Source organism: Oncorhynchus clarkii, chromosome 6 (genome assembly GCF_045791955.1).
Source record: "Oncorhynchus clarkii lewisi isolate Uvic-CL-2024 chromosome 6, UVic_Ocla_1.0, whole genome shotgun sequence".
Lineage (NCBI taxonomy): Eukaryota > Metazoa > Chordata > Actinopteri > Salmoniformes > Salmonidae > Oncorhynchus > Oncorhynchus clarkii.
The window spans coordinates 24,496,152-24,515,300 of NC_092152.1; the positions used below are offsets into that span (position 1 = coordinate 24,496,152).

Sequence of the window (19,149 nt, forward strand, 5' to 3'; positions counted from 1 at the left end):
TGACTTCTGGACGGTAGCGGGGTAAACAGACCGTGGCTTGCGTGGCACCCTGTGACATTGGGTGCCGTAGGTGTCCTGGAGGGCAGGTAGTGTGGCCCCAGTGATGCGTTGGGCAGAACGCACCACCCTCTGGAGAGCCCTGGGGTTGCGGGCGATGCAGTTGCCATTACCGGCAGTAATTCATCCCGACAGAATGCTCCCAATTGTGCATCTGTATAAGTTTGTGAGGGTCTTAGGGGCCAAGCCAAATTTCTTCAGACTCCTGAGGGTGAAGAGGCGCTGTTGCACCTTCATCACACTGTCTGTGTGGGTGGACCAATTCAGATTGTCAGGGATGTGTACGTAGAGGAGCTGGAAACGTTTTACCTTCTCCACTGCAGTCCCGTCGATGTGAATAGGGGCATGCTCTCTCTGCTGTCTTCTGAAGTCCACGATCAGCTCCTTTTGTTTTGTTGACGTTGAGGGAGAGGCTATTTTCCTGGCACCGCTCCGCCAGGGCCCTTACCTCCTCCCTGTAGGCTGTTTCGTCATTGTTGGTAATCAGGCCTACTACTCTGCAAACTTAATGATTGGATTGGAGGTCTGCGTTGCCACGCAGTCATGGGTGAACAGGGAGTACAGAAGGGGGCTGAGCACACACCCTTGTGGGGCCCATGTGTTGAGGATCAGCGAAGTGGAGGTGTTGTTTCCTACCTTCACCACCTGGGGGCGGCCCATCAGAAAGTCCAGGACCCAGTTGCACAGGGCAGGGTTCAGACCCAGGTGAAAGAACAGCATTCTTACATAGGTATTCCTCTTGTCCAGATGGGATAGGGCAGTGTGCAGTGTGATGGCGATTGCACTCTCTGTGGATATATTGGGACAGTATGCAAATTGAAGTGGGTCTAGGGTGTCAGGTAAGGTAGATGTGATATGCTCCTTGACTAGCCTCTCAAAGCACTTCATGATGACAGAAGTGAGTGCTAAAGGGCAATAGTCATGGAGTTCAGTTACCTTTGCTTTCATGGGTACAGGAACAATGGTGGACATCTTGAAGCAAGTGGGGACAGCAGACTGGGATAGGAAGAGGTTGAACATCCGTAAACGTCCGTAAACACTCCAGCTAGCTGGTCTGCACATGCTCTGAGGACGTGGCTAGGAATGCTGTCTGGCCCGGCAACCTTGCGAGGGTTAACACGCTTAAATGTCTTACTTACGTCGGCTTCTGAGAATGAGAGCCCACAGTCCTTGGGAGCAGGCTACATCGGTGGCACTGTGTTATCCTCAAAGCGGACAAAGAAGGTGTTTAGTTTGTCCGGAAGCAAGACGTCAGCGTCCACGACGTGGATGGTTTTTTCTTTGTAATCCGTGATTGCCTATAGACCCTGCCACGTCACATGTCTGAGCAATTGAATTGTGACTCCACTTTGTCTCTGTAATGACGTTTTGCCTGTTTGATTGCCTTATGGAGGGAATAACTAAACTGTTTGCATTCGACCATATTCCCAGTCACCTTGCCATGGTTAAATGTGGTGGTTCACGCTTTCAGTTTTGCGCAAATGCTGCCGTCTATACAAGGTTTATGGTTGAGGTAGGTTTTAATAGTCACAGTGGGAACAACTTCGCCCATACACTTCCTGATGAACTCAGTCACCGTGTCTGTGTATATGTCGATGTTATTCTCAGAGGCTAACCGGAACATATCCCAGTCCGCGTGATCAAAAAAATCTTGAAGAATGGATTCCGATTGGTCAGACCAGCTTGGAATAGACATTAGCACAGGTGCTTCCTGTTTGAGTTTCTGCCTATAGGAACGGAGGAGCAAAATCGAGACGTGATCTGATTTGCCGAAGGGAGGACAGGGGAGGACCTTGCAGGCATTTCAGAAGGGAGAGTAGCAGTGATCGAGTGTTTTAGTAGCGCGAGTACTACAGTCAATGTGTTGATAGAACTTTGGGTAGTGTTTTCCTCAAATTTGCGTTGTTAAAATCCCCAGCTACAATAAATCCAAGTGCTATAATCCCTCAGGTTTGGCAACAAGCACATTTCAGCAGGAGCTTGTCAATCAGCATCTCACAGCCCTCGATGAGACAGTGTTTTGGAGGCAATCATCAGCCAAACGAACTGTAACATACCATTTCCATACACCATCGCACAACATGTTTAAGTCAAGAGGGGATTCTTTGCCATCAATGGATTCCCAAATACGAACGGAGCAATAAACGGCACCCACAAAGCCCCATCCCAAAACGAGTTCAACTATGTGAACAAAAAAGGCTTCCACTCTGAATGTGACAGTTTATATGATGCCCAAAAGACGCTGTTGAATGTGGTGGCAGAGTGGCCAGGTGGAACGCACAACACGTTCATTCTGCAGAAAAGCAATGTTGACCTACATGCCTACAGGAGGGAGCTGTTGAGGACGGATGGCTTACTGGTGAGTGTTGTGCTAAAGCAACATCAATTGTCCTAATAGTCTTTTCTTTGTAGCTGTGTTTTTATTTTTACTGGTCAAAGCACAACTGAGTGAACCTAATAAAACCTTCTGGTTGTATTCAATCTGACAATAGCACCTCTATTTCAGCCTCGGAAAAGTATATTTTCTGAGCTTTTCATGGTAAGGCGTTGTATATTACCCACATATGGGCTAACCATATATGGCTAATCAGGGGACGTTCAAAATGTAAATAGCCAAGGTCGTGCACAAGCACTGAGGCTGAGAACTGGTATTTAAATGATTATCTCCTACCCGTGTGTACGACACAGGTAGGACTGTTTCATAAATCACACTTCTATGCATACAAACATTCTACATTTCATTCAACAGTAGTATTCAAAAATAGTTTCTACGCAATATTGATAGAAAAGAGCTCTTTGGCCATGCATACCAGTGCTGGGTTTGGCGTCGAATTAAGGATACATAAAGCAGAAAAGAACCACAAAAAATACAGTGGTGGATCTCTGATGTCATGTGGCTGTTTTGCTTCCACTGGTCCTGGGGCTCTTGTTGAGGACAATAGCATTCAGGTCAATCCCCCTCCTCATCCCTCTCCCAGTCCAAGGATCACATTGTGATGGCGGTGTCTAATAATACCCTGGCTGCCCTGGAGGAAGATGCTGCCACTCAGCAGGATCTCAAGCAAAAGAAACACACTGCTGTCCCCACAAGCAGGCCACAGCAGAGAAAGGCGATTTTCACCACTGAGGGACATCCACGCTCTTTTGCCCCTTATTAAAAAATGGACTAAATTATGAATCATCTGGAAAAGATTAAGAAAATGGGCAAAAATACTTCTGCTAACATTTGACCTGTAGAAGATAAACAGGACGTAGCTAGCTAAACAGAGACAGCAAGTGTGGGTGTAGCAACATTGTTCCCTGAACACTATGTAAATGACGAACAACTTCCACTGACACCAGATGGTAGAGTATGAGTGGGAACAATCATTCCTTCCAGGTGCCAGAACTTGCTGATGAGCAAGGAAACGGTACTGGTAGTGTGTCATCGTCTGTGTTGATGACGGGTGAGAGGAGAACGGAGAAGTGAGCAGAACAACCTTCCCCTTGAGGCTCTGACCTAGAAAAAGACCCTGTAGAAAGTAACACACACTGACTGCACCAGCCCCGATCATGGGACACATTCTCAGAGCTAGCTAACATTCCACACATCTGCGATTGCCACTTTACACGCCACAGCACCAGTGCAGTAAAAGCAGAGCACAGTTGATGGGTAGGGTAGGAACTCTACAAGTGAAATGCAATCTGCCTCACTCCTGGCTGAACTCATCCCTTGATGAAGAGGACATATTCACTATGACTAGCTGTAGTGTATACCACCACCAGTGGTCCTTTGTAGTTTAGTTGGTAGAGCATGGTGCTCATAACACCTGGGTAGTGGATTTGATTCCCGGGACTACTCATACATAAAATGTATGCACGCATGACTAAGTCGCATTGGATGAAAGTGTCTGCTAAATGACATATACTGCATTCAGAAAGTATTCAGACCCTTTGACCTTTTCCACATTCTGTTACAGTACAGCCTTATTCAAAAATAAATTAAATTGACCCCCCCCCCCCATCAATATACACACCATGACCCATAATGACAAAGCAAAAACAGGTTTTTAGATTTTTTTGCTCATTTATGAACATTTTCAAACAGAAATATGACATTTACATAAATATTCAGACCCGTCACTCAGTACGTTGTTGAAGCACCTTTAGCAGCGATTACATCCTCAAGTCTTTTGGGGTATGATGCCACAAGGTTGGCACAGCTGTATTTGGGGAGTTTCTCCCATTCTTCTTTGCAGATCCTCTCAAGTTCTGTCTGGTTGGATGGTGAGTGTCGCTGCACAGCTATTTTCAAGTCATATCCGGGCTCTGGCTGGGCTCTCAAGGACATTGAGACTTTTACTGAAAAAACTCCTGCCTTGTCTTGGCTGTGTGCTTAGGGTCGTTGTCAAGTTGGAAGGTGAACCATCGCCCCAGTCTGAGGTCCTGAACACTCTGTAGCAAGTTTTCATTAAGGATCTCTGTACTTTGCTCTGTTCATCTTTCCCTCGATCCTGACTAGTCTCCCAGTCCCTGCCGCTGAAAAACATCCCCACAATATGATGCTGCCACCACCCTGCTTCATCGTAGGAATGGTGCCAGATTTCATCCAGACGTGATGCTTGGCATTCAGGCCAAAGAGTTCAATCTTGGTTTCATTAGACCAGATAATCTTGTTCCTCATGGTCTGAGTGTCCTTTAGGTGCCTTTTGGCAAACCTCCAAGAGGAGTGTCTTCCGTCTGGCCACTCGACCATAAAGGCCGGATTGGTGGAGTGCTGAAGAGATGGTTGTCCTTCTGGAAGGTTCTCCCATCGCCACAGAGGAACTCTTGAGCTATGTCAGAGTGACCATCAAGTTCTTGGTCATCTCCTGCCACGGCCCTTCTCTCCCGATTGCTCAGTTTGGCCGGGCAGCCAGCTCTAGGAAGAGTCTTGGTGGTTCCAAACGTCTTCCATTTAAGAATGATGGAGGCCACTGTCTTCTTGGGGACCTTCAATAATGCAGAAATTTGTTGGTACTCTTCCCTCGACACAATCCGGTCTCGGAGCTCTACGGACAATTCGACCTCATGGCTTGGTTTTTGATCTTACATGCACTGTCAACTGTGGGACCGTATATAGACAGGTGTGTGCCTTTCCAAATCATGTCCAATCAATTGAATTTAACACAGGTGGACTCAAATCAAGATGTAGAAACATCTCAAGGATGAGCAATGGAAACTGGATGCACATGAGCTCAATATCAAGTCTCATAGCAAACGGTCGGAATACTTAAAATTGAAGTCGGAAGTTTACATACACTTAGGTTGGAATCATTAAAACTAGTTTTGGTAAGTCGGTTAAGACATCTACTTGGTATATGACAAGTACATTTTCCAACAATTGTTTACAGACAGATTATTTCACTTATAATTCACTGTATCACAATTCCAGTGGGTCAGACGTTTACATACACCAAGTTGACTGTGCCTTTAAACAGCTTGGAAAATTCCATAAAATAATGCCATGGCTTTAGAAGCTTCTGAAAGGCTAATTGACATCATTTGAGTCAATTGGAGGTGTACCTGTGGATGTATTTCAAGGCCTACCTTCAAACTTAGTGCCTTTTTGCTTCACATCATGGGAAAATCAAAAGAAATCAGCCAAGACCTCAGAAAAATAATTGTAGACCGCCACAAGTCTGGTTCATCCTTGGGAGCAATTTCCAAATGCATGAAGGTACCACGTTCATCTGTACAAACAATAGTACACAAGTATAAACACCATGGGACCACGCAGCGGTCATACCGCTCAAGAAGGACACATGTTCTGTCTCCTAGAGATGAACGTACTCTGGTGCGAAAAGTGCAAATCAATCCCAGAACAACAGCAAAGGATCTTTTGAAGATGCTGGAGGAAATACGTACAATGTATCTATATCCACAGTAAAACGAGCCCTATATCGACATAACCTGAAAGGCCCCTCAGCAAGGAAGAATCCACTGTTCCAAAACCGCCATAAAAAAGCCAGACTATGGTTTGCAACTGTACATGCGGACAAAGATCGTACTTTTTGGAGAAATGTCCTCTGGTCCGATGAAACAAAAATAGAACTGTTTGGCCACAATGACCATTGTTATGTTTGGAGGGAAAAGGGGGAGGCTTGCAAGCTGAAGAATTTGTGGGCAGAACTGAAAAAGTGTGTGCAAGCAAGGAGGCCTACAAACCTGACTCAGTTACACCAGCTCTGTCAGGAGGAATGGGCCAAAATTCACCCAACATTTTGTGGGAAGCTTGTGGAAGGCTACCCGAAACATTTGACACAAGTTAAACAATTTAAAGGCAATGCTACCAAATACTAATTGGGTGTATGTAAACTTCTGACCCACTGGGAATGTGATGAAAGAAATGAAAGCTGAAATAAATCAATGACATTTCACATTCTTAAAATAAAGTGGTGATCCTAACTGACCAAAGACAGGGAACTTTTAAAATGATTAAATGTCAGAAATTGTGAAAAACTGAGTTTAAATGTATTTGGCTAAGGTGTATGTAAACGTCCGACTTCAACTGTATTTTTTCATGTCTTTATTGAACACACTGTGTAAACATTCACAGTGCAGGGTGGGAAAAGTATGTGAACCCTTGGATTTAATAACTAGTTGACCTTCCTTTGGCAGCAATAACCTCAACCAAACGTTTTCTGTAGTTGCGAATCAGACCTGCACAGAGGTCAGGAGGAATTTTGGACCATTCCTCTTTACAAAACTGTTTCAGTTACACTATATTCTTGGGATGTCTGGTGTGAAAACCGCTCGAGGTCATGCTACAGCATCTCAATCGGGTTGAGGTCAGGACTGACTGGGCCACTCCAGAAGGCGTATTTTCTTATTACTTCAACTCTATAATTGTTGATGTGCTATTAGTTTAAGCAGACTGTGTTTGTCTATTGTTGTGACCTAGATGAAGATCAGATCAAATGTTATGACCAATTTATGGAAAAATCCAGGTATTTCCAAAGGGTTCACATACTTTTTCTTGCCACTGTATATTGGCAACTATGTGAAAATAGCTTACATAAAGCCAACAATTAAAAATATTGCAGCCTACAGGTAGAAAATATCCTGATAAAAATAAATATCCTATAACTCACATTGGCTACACATGGCCTGTCTACAACGAACTTGAAACATTATATCAACTATTAACTTGAGTACCGGCAGCTCAAATGTTCTACTACTTGAGCTCCTGTTCCTCTTATAGAATATAAGATCAAAAGTATTGTGGAGCTCCTGTACCTAAATATAAACAGTACCAGCACCCAAAATGAGGTCCGGAACCTATTTCAGTCAAAGTCAAACACTAACATGAAGTAATCAGGTAGGTCTATTTTATGACATTGGCATTGGATCAGAGCATGACATTTTTCCCTTTTATGCTGAGTGGTTATCGAAAGGGAGACAGCTGGAAAGATTTTTCAAATACACAAAAGAACCATTGTAATTCTCAATGAACGTGAAAACAGATTGTCTTGCTGTTTGAGGTGAAGAAAACATGACTTTGAGAAGCTCCACAGTCATTAGTGGTGGAGCATTAAGCCAATCAGAAATACTCACAGATCCCAAAATGGGCACATTTATATGCCTACCTCTGCGTGCAGGCCAGGTAGCATATAGGCCTACATCTATGTGTGCGTGTCCTTACTCAACATTGATAGGAGCGGAGCACTACAAACAAAAAAATTACTAAATTGACAAAACTCGTAAATGGAATGAAATAAACAAAAACCTGTTTCTCACAAGTGTAGCATAAGTTGTGCACTCTGTAAACAACGTGTCCACTCGGACATTGAGAAATGCATTCTCGAGCATGTGAAATAGTATGTGCCTTAATATCAAACTTGTATGCCATCTGTAAATACAAATAAAATTGGTAAATTACGAGTCCAGTTGTTTTAGCCACAAATAAACGTGAGCAACCTTCCCACTAGCCATGATTGGCTGAGATAATAAGTGGGCTGGACAAGCCGAGAGACGAGTTTGGATTGGTCTACCATATAGCACGCATCTGTCTATTGGAGCTGGTCAGTATGTCTAGGGAATCGTGTCAAACGCGGCTTTTAAAAAATGTATCCAGAGGCATGCAGGGGGCATGCAGGGGGAACTTGGTAAAAGACCAAGTCCATATTATGCTTCAGAAATAGCAGTCCAAATAAATGCTTTAGAGTTCAAGTAACAGACACATCAACTGTTCAGAAGAGGCTGCGTGAATCAGGCCTTCATGGTCGAATTGCTGGGGAAAAAAACACTACTAAAGGACACCAATAAGAAGAGACTTGCTTGATCCAAGAAACACAAGCAATGGAAATTAGAACGGTGGAAATCTGTCCATTGGTCTGATAAATCCAAATTTGAGATTTTGGTTCCAACTGCCGTGTCTTTGTGAGACGCAGAGCAGGTGAACGGATGATCTCTGCATGTGTGGTTCCCACCGTGAAGCATGGAGGTGGTGTGATTGTGCTTTGCTGGTGACAATGTTGGTGATTTATTTAGAATTCAAGGCACACTGAACCAGCATGGCTACCACAACATTCCGCAGCAATATGCCATCCCATCTGGTTTGCGCTTAGTGGGACTATCATTAGTTTTTCAACAGGGCAATGACCCAACACACCTCCAGGCTGTGTAAGGGCTATTTGGCCAAGGAGAGTGATGGAGTGCTACATCAGATGACCTGGCCTCCACAAACACCTGACCTCAACCCAAATGAGATGGTTTGGAATGAGTTGGACAGCAGAGTGAAGGAAAAGCAGCCAACAGGTGCGCAGCATATGTGGGAACTTCTTCAAGACTGTTGGAAAAGCATTCCAGGTGAAGCTGGTTGAGAGAATGCCAAGAGTGTGCAAAGCTGTCATTAAGGCAAAGGGTGGCTACTTTGAATGATCTCAAATATAAAATATATTTTGATTGTTTTAGCCATTTTTTATTGTTTTATTTCATCGTTTTGATGTCTTCACTATTATTCTACAATGTAGAAAATATAAAAAATAAAGAAAAACCCTTGAATGAGTAGGTGTCCAAACCTTTGACTGGTACTGTATATATATTTGTTACTGCTCGACTAAAACAATCTTGTTTGATCAAACACCTAACAACCAAACAATTGCCCAGTCAACTAATTGGGGTCAGCCCTACTTTGAACCAAACACACATCAAAGCAGGAGTTATTTTAGTCCATAATCCAACAGTGACCTTTGACATGCCAGCATCACCCAGCTTTCAGAACTAAAACAAAAAATTCAAAATGAAAGTCCCTCAAGAGATTTAATCGACTTTGAGATCCTTCTGTTAAGTAATCAATACTGACCTTTGACATGTCCTCAGCCCCTCCCAGAGGAAGTTGTGGGCGGTGGGATGAGTGCCTCATGAGAGACTCCGCCCCAAGGTCCAGGCGGGGACGCTTTATCTCAACATACTCCACCTCTGATTGGTTGTTGGGCTCAGGTAAGTAGATGTGCTCATAGCGGATGTGTTGCTCCTGACCTCTGTCAGGAGAAAGTACAGGGAGAGAAGACAGGTTAACATCTATATTAATTAACTGATGGTGTAGGTCATTTCCATGTAAAATGACCTATGAGCACCAACATGTGAAGTTCATAAGAGCATGTCAAATAGGGTGTCAAATGAAAGCGAAGATTCTATATTTTGGAGAAATTAAAGCATAAATACATTATTAAATTATTTTCCATTCTAAACATTAGGAATAGACAAAGGCTTTGATTTCTTGTCAAATAGATTGAAAATGAGTCTAGCAGAAAAGTCTTAAAACTGGACCATTTTATCTAGAACACTTCATTCAAAGACTCAATCATGGACACGCTTAGTGACAGTTGTGGCTGCTTCACGTGATGTATTGTTGTCTCTACCTTCTTGCCCTTTGTGCGGTTTCTGTGCACAATAATGTTTGTACCATGTTTTGTGCTGCTACCATGTTGTGTTGCTACAATGTTGTTGCTGCCATGTTGTGGTGTTGTCTTAGGTCTCTCTTTACGTAGTGTTGTAGTGTCTCTTGTCGTAATATGTCTTTTGTCTTATATATTTTATTTTTTGTATTTTTTTGTATTTTTTATCCAGACCCCATCCCTGCAGGAGCCTTTTGGTAGGCCGTCATTGTAAATAAGAATTTGTTCTTAACTGACTTGCCTAGTTAAATAAAGTTTAAATAAAAAAATATTCTAATATAAATATCATCAAGGCAAAGGGATGCTACTTTGAAGAATATGAAATATATTTTGATTTGTTAAACACTTTTTTGGTTACTACATGATTCCATGTGTTATTTTATAGTTTTGATGGATTATTTGTTCTGCCTTCTGTACGTTTAAGAAACATTGCCTTGAACCTTGAAATTCCATTAACAAAAACCAACATTCCTTTAAGATACTTTCTCCCTCATGAGGGAGGATAATGAAAGTTCACAGGTAGACCTATCCATTAGTTAGAGTTTTTACTGATATCAATTCTGATATGAATAATTAAGTGATTAAAACTCAAAATGATGTTACCAAATCGGAAATTGAATTGGCTACAATGGGAAATCGTATTAGTCATCAACCACAGTTGGGCCACATGCTACTGTCCTCCCTTCCACTGGCATACTGTTATTTTCAGCTGATAAGTTCTCAGTTCTCTTTCTGTCTTCTGGTGGTCAAAGCAGAGTGTGAAAAGTATGGACAACCCCCTCCCTCTCTCTCTTCTCTCCAATTAATGTCACCTCTTCTGGCTCTTACTCACACCCTCCCTTTCCATTTACTGTAACCAGCATCCTCAACCACTGAGCACCGACTGACACTGGACGTTGAAAAGTAGTTGACATTTCATCAATCTGCCCTGGCCTTGATTTCAGCATCCACAGACATCTGGACCGGCCATCATTTAGCCCAAACAGAGGTCCATGATTGGTTCAGATCTTGTCTGGTCCGGATCAAATCTGTACCAATCATAGATATCTATGTTTCACAAGTTTGGACAGTACATTAGAGCACAGTAGACCACAGAAAAGTAGAGTATAGTTCAGTACATTACAGTATAGTAAAGACAAGTAGAGTATAGTTCAGTACATTACAGTATAGTAAAGACAAGTAGAGTATAGTTCAGTACATTACAGTATAGTAAAGACAAGTAGAGTATAGTTCAGTACAGTCCTGTACAGTAGAGTAAAATAGAGTGTAGTAGTGTTCATTGCAGTACACAGTACAGCACACTAGAGTTGAGTACACTAATGTACTGTACTGAACTCGACTCTACTGCCCTGTGCTGTACTTTACTGAGTTATACTTTGATGTCCAAACTTGTGAAACATAGACTTCTATGATTTGTTCAGATCTGGTAATGGCAGAGCTCATTAAAATAATAGCCAGCGTGTAGAATAATACCCAAATATGCAAAGGAGGATATTGCATTTCTACCTATGTGTACATATTTAGGAAACATCGCCATGAACATTATGACATTCATATCCATTGTTATGCATTTCTCAATTGTGTTAATGACTGTAAATCCACTTTAATAACCAAAATAGATTTTTTTCAAACTCAAGGTGTCATGTCATAGCTGACACACCATTATTTTTGCAGACATCTTCAAATCTTAATTCGGAGCAGATATGTAACAGAGTTTAAGGATAACGTGGTCACAAAAACTCTGAGGGATATTTTACCAAAAATCTGTTACCAAACTTCACATCTGCACTGTTCTTCTTTCAGAGGAAGGCCCTAAAAATGGTCAAAAAGACTCCAGTCACCCTAGTCATAGACTGTTCTCTCTACGACCGCACGGTAAGCAGTACCGGAGTGCCAAGTCTTGGTCCAAAAGGCTCTTTAACAGCTTCTATCCCCAATCCATAAGATTGCTGAACAGTTAATCAAATGGCTAGCCAGACTATTTTTGTATTTTACGCTGCTGCTACTTGCTGTTTATTATCTATGCATAGTCACTTTACCCCTACATACATATTACCTCGACTAACCTGTACCACTGCACATTGACTCAGTACCGGTACCCCCTATATACTGCCTCTTTATTGTTATTTTAAGGTGTAACTTTTTTTTTTTACTTTAGTTTATTTAGTAAACTCTTATTTTTCTTAAAACTGCATTGCTGGTTAAGGGCTTGTAAGTAAGCATTTCACAGTAACCGGTCTTAGCATTTAGTTAGTTAATCTCTATGGGATTTTACATGTACTAGTTAGCTATCTAGCTAAGTGATTAGCTTCTTCCAAAATCAAGCATTCGCTTGGTAACAACAGAGAATCCCCTCCTGGATCAAGAACCTTGCTGGCTAATATTTGTTTTGTGCATACAGCAAACTGTGTAGCATTACTTGTATAGTTTAGGTCAAAAACAGTACAAAATGTTCACAATGAGATCGTTAGCATTTAGTTAGCATTCTCTATGTACTTGTTAGAAATGCTAACCTTCGGATTACAGAGTATGAGTGGGGTTTAAAAACATCGCCCTTTGTGCTTAGTAACGGTATTACCGAACATCCTGGTATGGCACAAGGTCGGTATGAAAGCATGACAATCTGGATATTGCCCAAGACGAGTCCTTGTATATAGAGTCATATGGTTTCTAAAAATCAGGAAAATCCAGATCATAAATCATAGCTAGTAGCTGCCAAATGTCATTTACAAGGGAAAGTGAATGAGAGAAACTGTGCAAATGAACAATGTTATGATGCATGCTTTTCTGAAGGAAGCTCAGCATGTGTACGGAGAGAAGAGCGGAGGAGGAAAAAAATGCTAGTAGGAAGCACAGGGGGAAGAAATTGCAGCTGAAGCGATAACTCATCCAGAGCTGACTCCTTGCAGAAAGCCATTAAGATATCTGAAAGCACACATTTAGTAGTGAATTGCATACAAGTGTAATTTCATCACCCTCTGCACTCTGCACAAAAGAGACTCGCCGATAGATATAGAACACTTATATAGAACCACTTTCTCCCGTTGTGCTATTCACAAAAACACGTGACTGGCTCAAATGTTCTGGGGAATTACGGTAAACATAATGTAAAATAATCTGACAGGTGAAATTAAGAATGCAATCTGCTTTATGACCTAACGTATTGCACAAGGTGACTACAGTTATTAACTTAAAAAAACTTGAAATAAATAGTTGACAGTATTGACCATGCCGTGGCTTTTTCCAAATACACCGGTATACGTTATCCCGCCCAAGGCTATTCGCTAGACAACCCTTTTTGAGCATTGCCATTGGTTTTCAAGCAGATTTAAGTGAAAACTATAACTTGGCCACTCAGTAATATTCACTGTCTTCTTGGTACTCCAGTGTAGAGTTAGCCTTATGTTTTAGGTTATTGTCCAGTTGAAAGGTAAATTAATCTCCCAGTGTCTGGTGGAAAGCAAACAACCAGGTTTTCCTATAGGACTTTGTCTGTGCTTAGCTCCATTCCGTTTCTTTTTTTATCCTGAAAAACTCCCCAGTCCTTAATGATTACCAGCATATGATGTTTGGTTAAATTCATTTTTTTAAAGTTAGCTTATAACAGTCATGTAACGATTGTCCTCCTCTTCTGATGAGGAGTAAGAGATGTCGGACCAATGTGCAGCGTGGTAAGTGTCCATTTTAATATAATAAAACTGAACACTACAAAAATACAAAATAACAACGTGAATGAACAAACGAAAATCGAAACAGTCCCGTATGGTACAGACACAGGAAACAATCACCCAACACTCAAAAGTGAAACCAGGCTACCTAAGTATGGTTCTCAATCAGGGACAACGATTGACAGCTGCATCTGATTGAGAACCATACCAGGCCAAACACAGAAATCCCAAAACATAGAAAAAGGAACATAGACAACCCACCCAACTCACACCCTTACCATACTAAAAAAATAAAAAATAAAAAAGAACTAAGGTCAGAACGTGACAAGTCAACCTTTTTTTGTGGGATACACACAAGGCAATTCTAGGTCTTTTCTTGTGGCATATTTTGGTTAAACTCCCCAATTCAATGGAATGGCAACCCTCTGCATACACAATGCATTCTTCCATCACATGTACAGCTGATTCTCAAGATCTTGCACACTAATGAGATGCTATTGAGCCCACACTACTACACTGTCTGAGCCAAGGACTACATGCTTTCTGGTAAGTTTTGATTTCAATACTGGGTGTGGTGAATATATTTTATATGACATACATTATTTTTTGTTAACTAGTAAATAGTAGCCTACAGCAAAGTGTGTTTAAATAATTTCTAACAATTTCTGCTAGTTAGTTTTTGCTACCATGTGGGTTTTAGCTTGCTTGAGCCTGCTAACTGAAGAGTGTTAATTCACCTGTGTCCATACATGTTTCATTTTAAAACATTTAGCTTACAAAGAAGTTGTTTTAATCTAACTTGATCTGCTTAACTATGTAACTATTTCTAACTTATTCTGTTTAACTATTTTCTGTACATGGAATTGTATGTGTTTTTTTTGTTGCCATTTTCTCCCTAATCTTTACAGGAACATGCCACAGGCACTATCTGATGTGTGGAGACATTTCACTGCAGCTAATGTAGAAGGTAAAGCTGTGTACATTTGCAAATACTGTGCCAAATCATAAGTGAAGAATGCAACAAAGATGCAGTATCACCTGGCCAAGTGCATAAAGTTCCCTCAGTGCTCATAACAAGCAACCTCTGACAAAGGTCTCTCTACTTCTATTTGAGGTGAAAATGATGAATCAGACACCTTATCGATGACAACAGCTCATGGTCCTCCTGGAATCAGAAGTTATTTTACTCAATGGAGGAACATATAGAAATACTGATGAATGTCTTGCTTGAGCTGTGTATGCAACTGGTTCGCCTCTGATGCTCACAGGCAGTGTATTGGAAGAGATTTCTGAATGTTCTTCACCCAGCATACACCCCTCCACCCAAACATGCTTTATCTACTTTATCTACAGTTTAACAGAGTTCAAGTGAAGGTCAAGCAAATCATAGAGAAAGCAGACTGTATTGCAATCATCTCTGATGGGTGGTCGAATGTTTGTGGGCAAGGAAAAATTAACTGCATCATCTCCACCCCTCAACCAGTATTCTACAAGAGCAGACACAAGGGACAACAGACACACCGGTCTCTACATTGCAGATGAGCTGAAGGTAATCAATGGCCTTGGACCACAGAAGGTATTTTCACTGGTGACAGACAATGCTGCGAACATGAAGGCTGCTTGGTCTAAAGTGGAAGAGTCCTACCCTCACATCACACCCATTGGCTGTGCTGCTGATGCATTGAATCTGTTTCTCAAGAGCATCATGGCACTGAAAAAAATGGATACACTCTACAAGCAAGCCACGGAAATGGTTAGGTATGTGAAGGGTCATCTCAAGTTATAGCAGCAATCTATCTCACCAAGCAAAGTGAGAAGAGCACCACATTGAAGCTGCCCAGCAACACCTGTTGGGGTGGTGACCGTGAGACCGTGTCTGTGCCTCGACCTAGGTTGGGCAAAACTAAACATGGCGGTGTTCGCCTTAGCAATCTCACTAGGATAAAGACCTCCTCCATTCCTGTCATTATTGAAAGAGATCATGATACCTCACATCTCAAAATAGGGCTACTTAATGTTAGATCCCTTACTTCAAAGGCAATTATAGTGAATGAACTAATCACTGATCATAATCTTGATGTGATTGGCCTGACTGTAACATGGCTTAAGCCTGATGAATTTACTGTGTTAAATGAGGCCTCACCTCCTGGCTACACTAGTGACCAAATCCCCCCTGCATCCCACAAAGGCGGAGGTGATGCTAACATTTACAATAGCAAATTTCAATTTACAAAAAAAAATATGTTTTCGTCTTTTGAGCTTCTAGTCATGAAATCTATGCAGCCTACTCAATCACTTTTTATAGCGACTGTTTACAGGCCTCCTGGGCCATATACAGCGTTCCTCATTGAGTTCCCTGAATTCCTATCGGACCTTGTAGTCATAGCTGATAAAATTCTAATCTTTGGTAACTTTATTATTCACATGGAAAAGTCCACAGACCCACTCCAAAATGCTTTCAGAGCCATCATTGGTTTTGTCCAACATGTCTCTGGACCTACTCACTGTCACAGTCATACTCTGGACCTAGTTTTGTCCCATGGAATAAATGTTGTGGATCTTAATGTTTTTCCTCATAATCCTGGACTATCGGACCACCATTTTATTATGTTTGCAATTGCAGCAAATAATCTGCTCAGACCCCAACCAAGGAACATCAAAAGTCATGCTATAAATTCACAGACAACACAAAGATTCCTTGATGTCCTTCCAGACTCCCTCTGTCTACCCAAGGACGCCAGAGGACAAAAATCAGTTAACCACCTAACTGAGGAACTCAATTTAACCTTGCGCAATACCCTAGATGCAGTTGCACCCCTAAAAACTAAAAACATTTCTCATAAGAAACTAGCTCCCTGGTACACAGAAAATACCCGAGCTCTGAAGCAAGCTTCCAGAAAATTGGAACGAAAATGGCGCCACACCAAACTGGAAGTCTTCCGACTAGCTTGGAAAGACAGTGCCGTGCAGTATCGAAGAGCCCTTACTGCTGCTCGATCATCCTATTTTTCCAACTTAATTGAGGAAAATAAGAACAATCCGAAATTCCTTTTTGATACTGTCGCAAAGCTAACGAAAAAGCAGCATTCCCCAAGAGAAGATGCTTTCACTTCAGCAGTAATAAATTCATAAACTTCTTTGAGGAAAAGATCATGATTATTAGAAAGAAAATTACGGACTCCTCTTTAAATCTGCGTATTCCTTCAAAGCTCAGTTGTCCTGAGTCTGCACAACTCTGCCAGGACCTAGGATCAAGAGAGACACTCAAATGTTTTAATACTATATCTCTTGACACAATGGTGAAAATAATCATGGCCTCTAAAGCTTCAAGCTGCATACTGGACCCTATTCCAACTAAACTACTGAAAGAGCTGCTTCCTGTGCTTGGCCCTCCTATGTTGAACATAATAAACGGCTCTCTATCCACTGGATGTGTACCAAACTCACTAAAAGTGGCAGTAATAAAGCCTCTCTTGAAAAAGCCAAACCTTGACCCAGAAAACATAAAAAACTATCGGCCTATATCGAATCTTCCATTTCTCTCAACATTTTTTAGAAAAGGTTGTTGCGCAGCAACTCACTGCCTTCCTGAAGACAAACAATGTATATGAAATGCTTCAGTCTGGTTTTAGACCCCATCATAGCACTGAGACTGCATTTGTGGAGGTGGTAAATTACCTTTTACTGGCATCAGACCGAGGCTCTGCATCTGTCCTTGTGCTCCTAGACCTTAGTGCTGCTTTTGGAGAGATTGGAAACCCAAATTGGTCTACACGGACAAGTTCTGGCCTGGTTTAGATCTTATCTGTCGGAAAGATATCATTTTGTCTCTGTGAATGGTTTGTCCTCTGACAAATCAACTGTACATTTCGGTGTTCCTCAAGGTTCCGTTTTAGGACCACTATTGTTTTCACTATATATTTTACCTCTTGGGGATGTCATTCGGAAACATAATGTTAACTTTCACTGCTATGCAGATGACACACCAAAATTGCCCTTGCTAGAAGCATGTGTTTCAGACATAAGGAAGTGGATGGCTGCAAACTTTCTACTTTTAAACTCGGACAAAACAGAGATGCTTGTTCTAGGTCCCAAGAAACAAAGAGACCTTCTGTTGAATCTGACAATTAATCTTAATGGTTGTACAGTCAGCTCAAATAAAACTGTGAAGGACCTCGGCGTTGCTCTGGACCCTGATCTCTCTTTTGAAGAACATATCAAGACTGTTTCAAGGACAGCTTTTTTCCATCTACGTAACATTGCAAAAATCAGAAACTTTCTGTCCAAAAATGATGCAGAAAAATGTATCCATGCTTTTGTCACTTCTAGGTTAGACTACTGCAATGCTCTACTTTCCGGCCACCCGGATAGAGCACTAATTAAACTTCAGTTAGTGCTAAATACGGATGCTAGAATCCTGACTAGAACCAAAAGAAATGATCATATTACTCCAGTGATAGCCTCCCTACACTGGTTTCCTATACAAGGCTGATTAAGGTTTTACTGCTAACCTACAAAGCATTACATGGGCTTGCTCCTACCTATCTCTCTGATTTGGTCCTGCCGTACATACCTACATGTACTCTATTGTCACAAGACCCAGGCCTCCTAATTGTCCCTAGAATTTCTAAGCAAACAGCTGGAGGAGGCAGGGCTTTCTCCTATAGAGCTCCATTTTTATGGAATGGTCTGCCTAGCCATGTGAGAGACGCAGACTCGGTCTCAACCTTTAAGTCTTTACTGAAGACTCATCTCTTCAGTGGGTCATATGATTGAGTGTAGTCTGGCCCAGGAGTGTGAAGGTGAACGGAAAGGCTCTGGATCAACGAACCCTTGCTGTCTCTGCCTGGCCGGTTCCCCTCTTTCCACTGGGATTCTCTGCCTCTAACCCTATTACAGGGGCTGAGTCACTGGCTTACTAGGGCTCTTTCATACCTTCCCTAGGAGGGGTGCGTCACTTGAGTGGGTTGAGTCACTGATGTGATCTTCCTGTCTGGGTTGCCACCCCCTTGGGTTGTGCCGTGGCGGAGATCTTTGTGGGCTATACTCGGCCTTGTCTCAGGATGGTAAGTTGGTGGTTGAAGATATCCCTCTAGTGGTGTGGGGGCTGTGCTTTGGCAAAGTGGGTGGGGTTATATCCTTCTTGTTTGGCCCTGTCCGGGGGTGTCATCGGATGGGGCCACAGTGTCTCCTGACCCCTCCTGTCTCAGCCTCCAGTATTTATGCTGCAGTAGTTTGTGTCGGGGGGCTAGGGGTTGGTTGTTATACAGTGCCTTGCGAAAGTATTCGGCCCCCTTGAACTTTGCGACCTTTTGCCACATTTCAGGCTTCAAACATAAAGATATAAAACTGTATTTTTTTGTGAAGAATCAACAACAAGTGGGACACAATCATGAAGTGGAACGACATTTATTGGATATTTCAAACTTTTTTAACAAATCAAAAACTGAAAAATTGGGCGTGCAAAATTATTCAGCCCCTTTACTTTCAGTGCAGCAAACTCT

The 19,149-nt window shown here is 41.9% G+C and overlaps 1 protein-coding gene across 10 annotated transcripts in view; it reads right to left on the reverse strand.

The window, feature by feature from the left end:
* The window catches only part of LOC139410851 (nuclear receptor corepressor 2-like), a 184,285-nt gene that overhangs the window by 95,703 nt on the left and 69,433 nt on the right, over positions 1–19,149 (reverse strand). For all 10 annotated transcript variants that reach the window (XM_071156439.1, XM_071156430.1, XM_071156429.1 and 7 more), the window contains exon 4: positions 9,383–9,560. In XM_071156439.1, the coding sequence (XP_071012540.1) occupies positions 9,383–9,560 (178 nt within the window). The remainder of the gene's footprint in view (positions 1–9,382; positions 9,561–19,149) is intronic.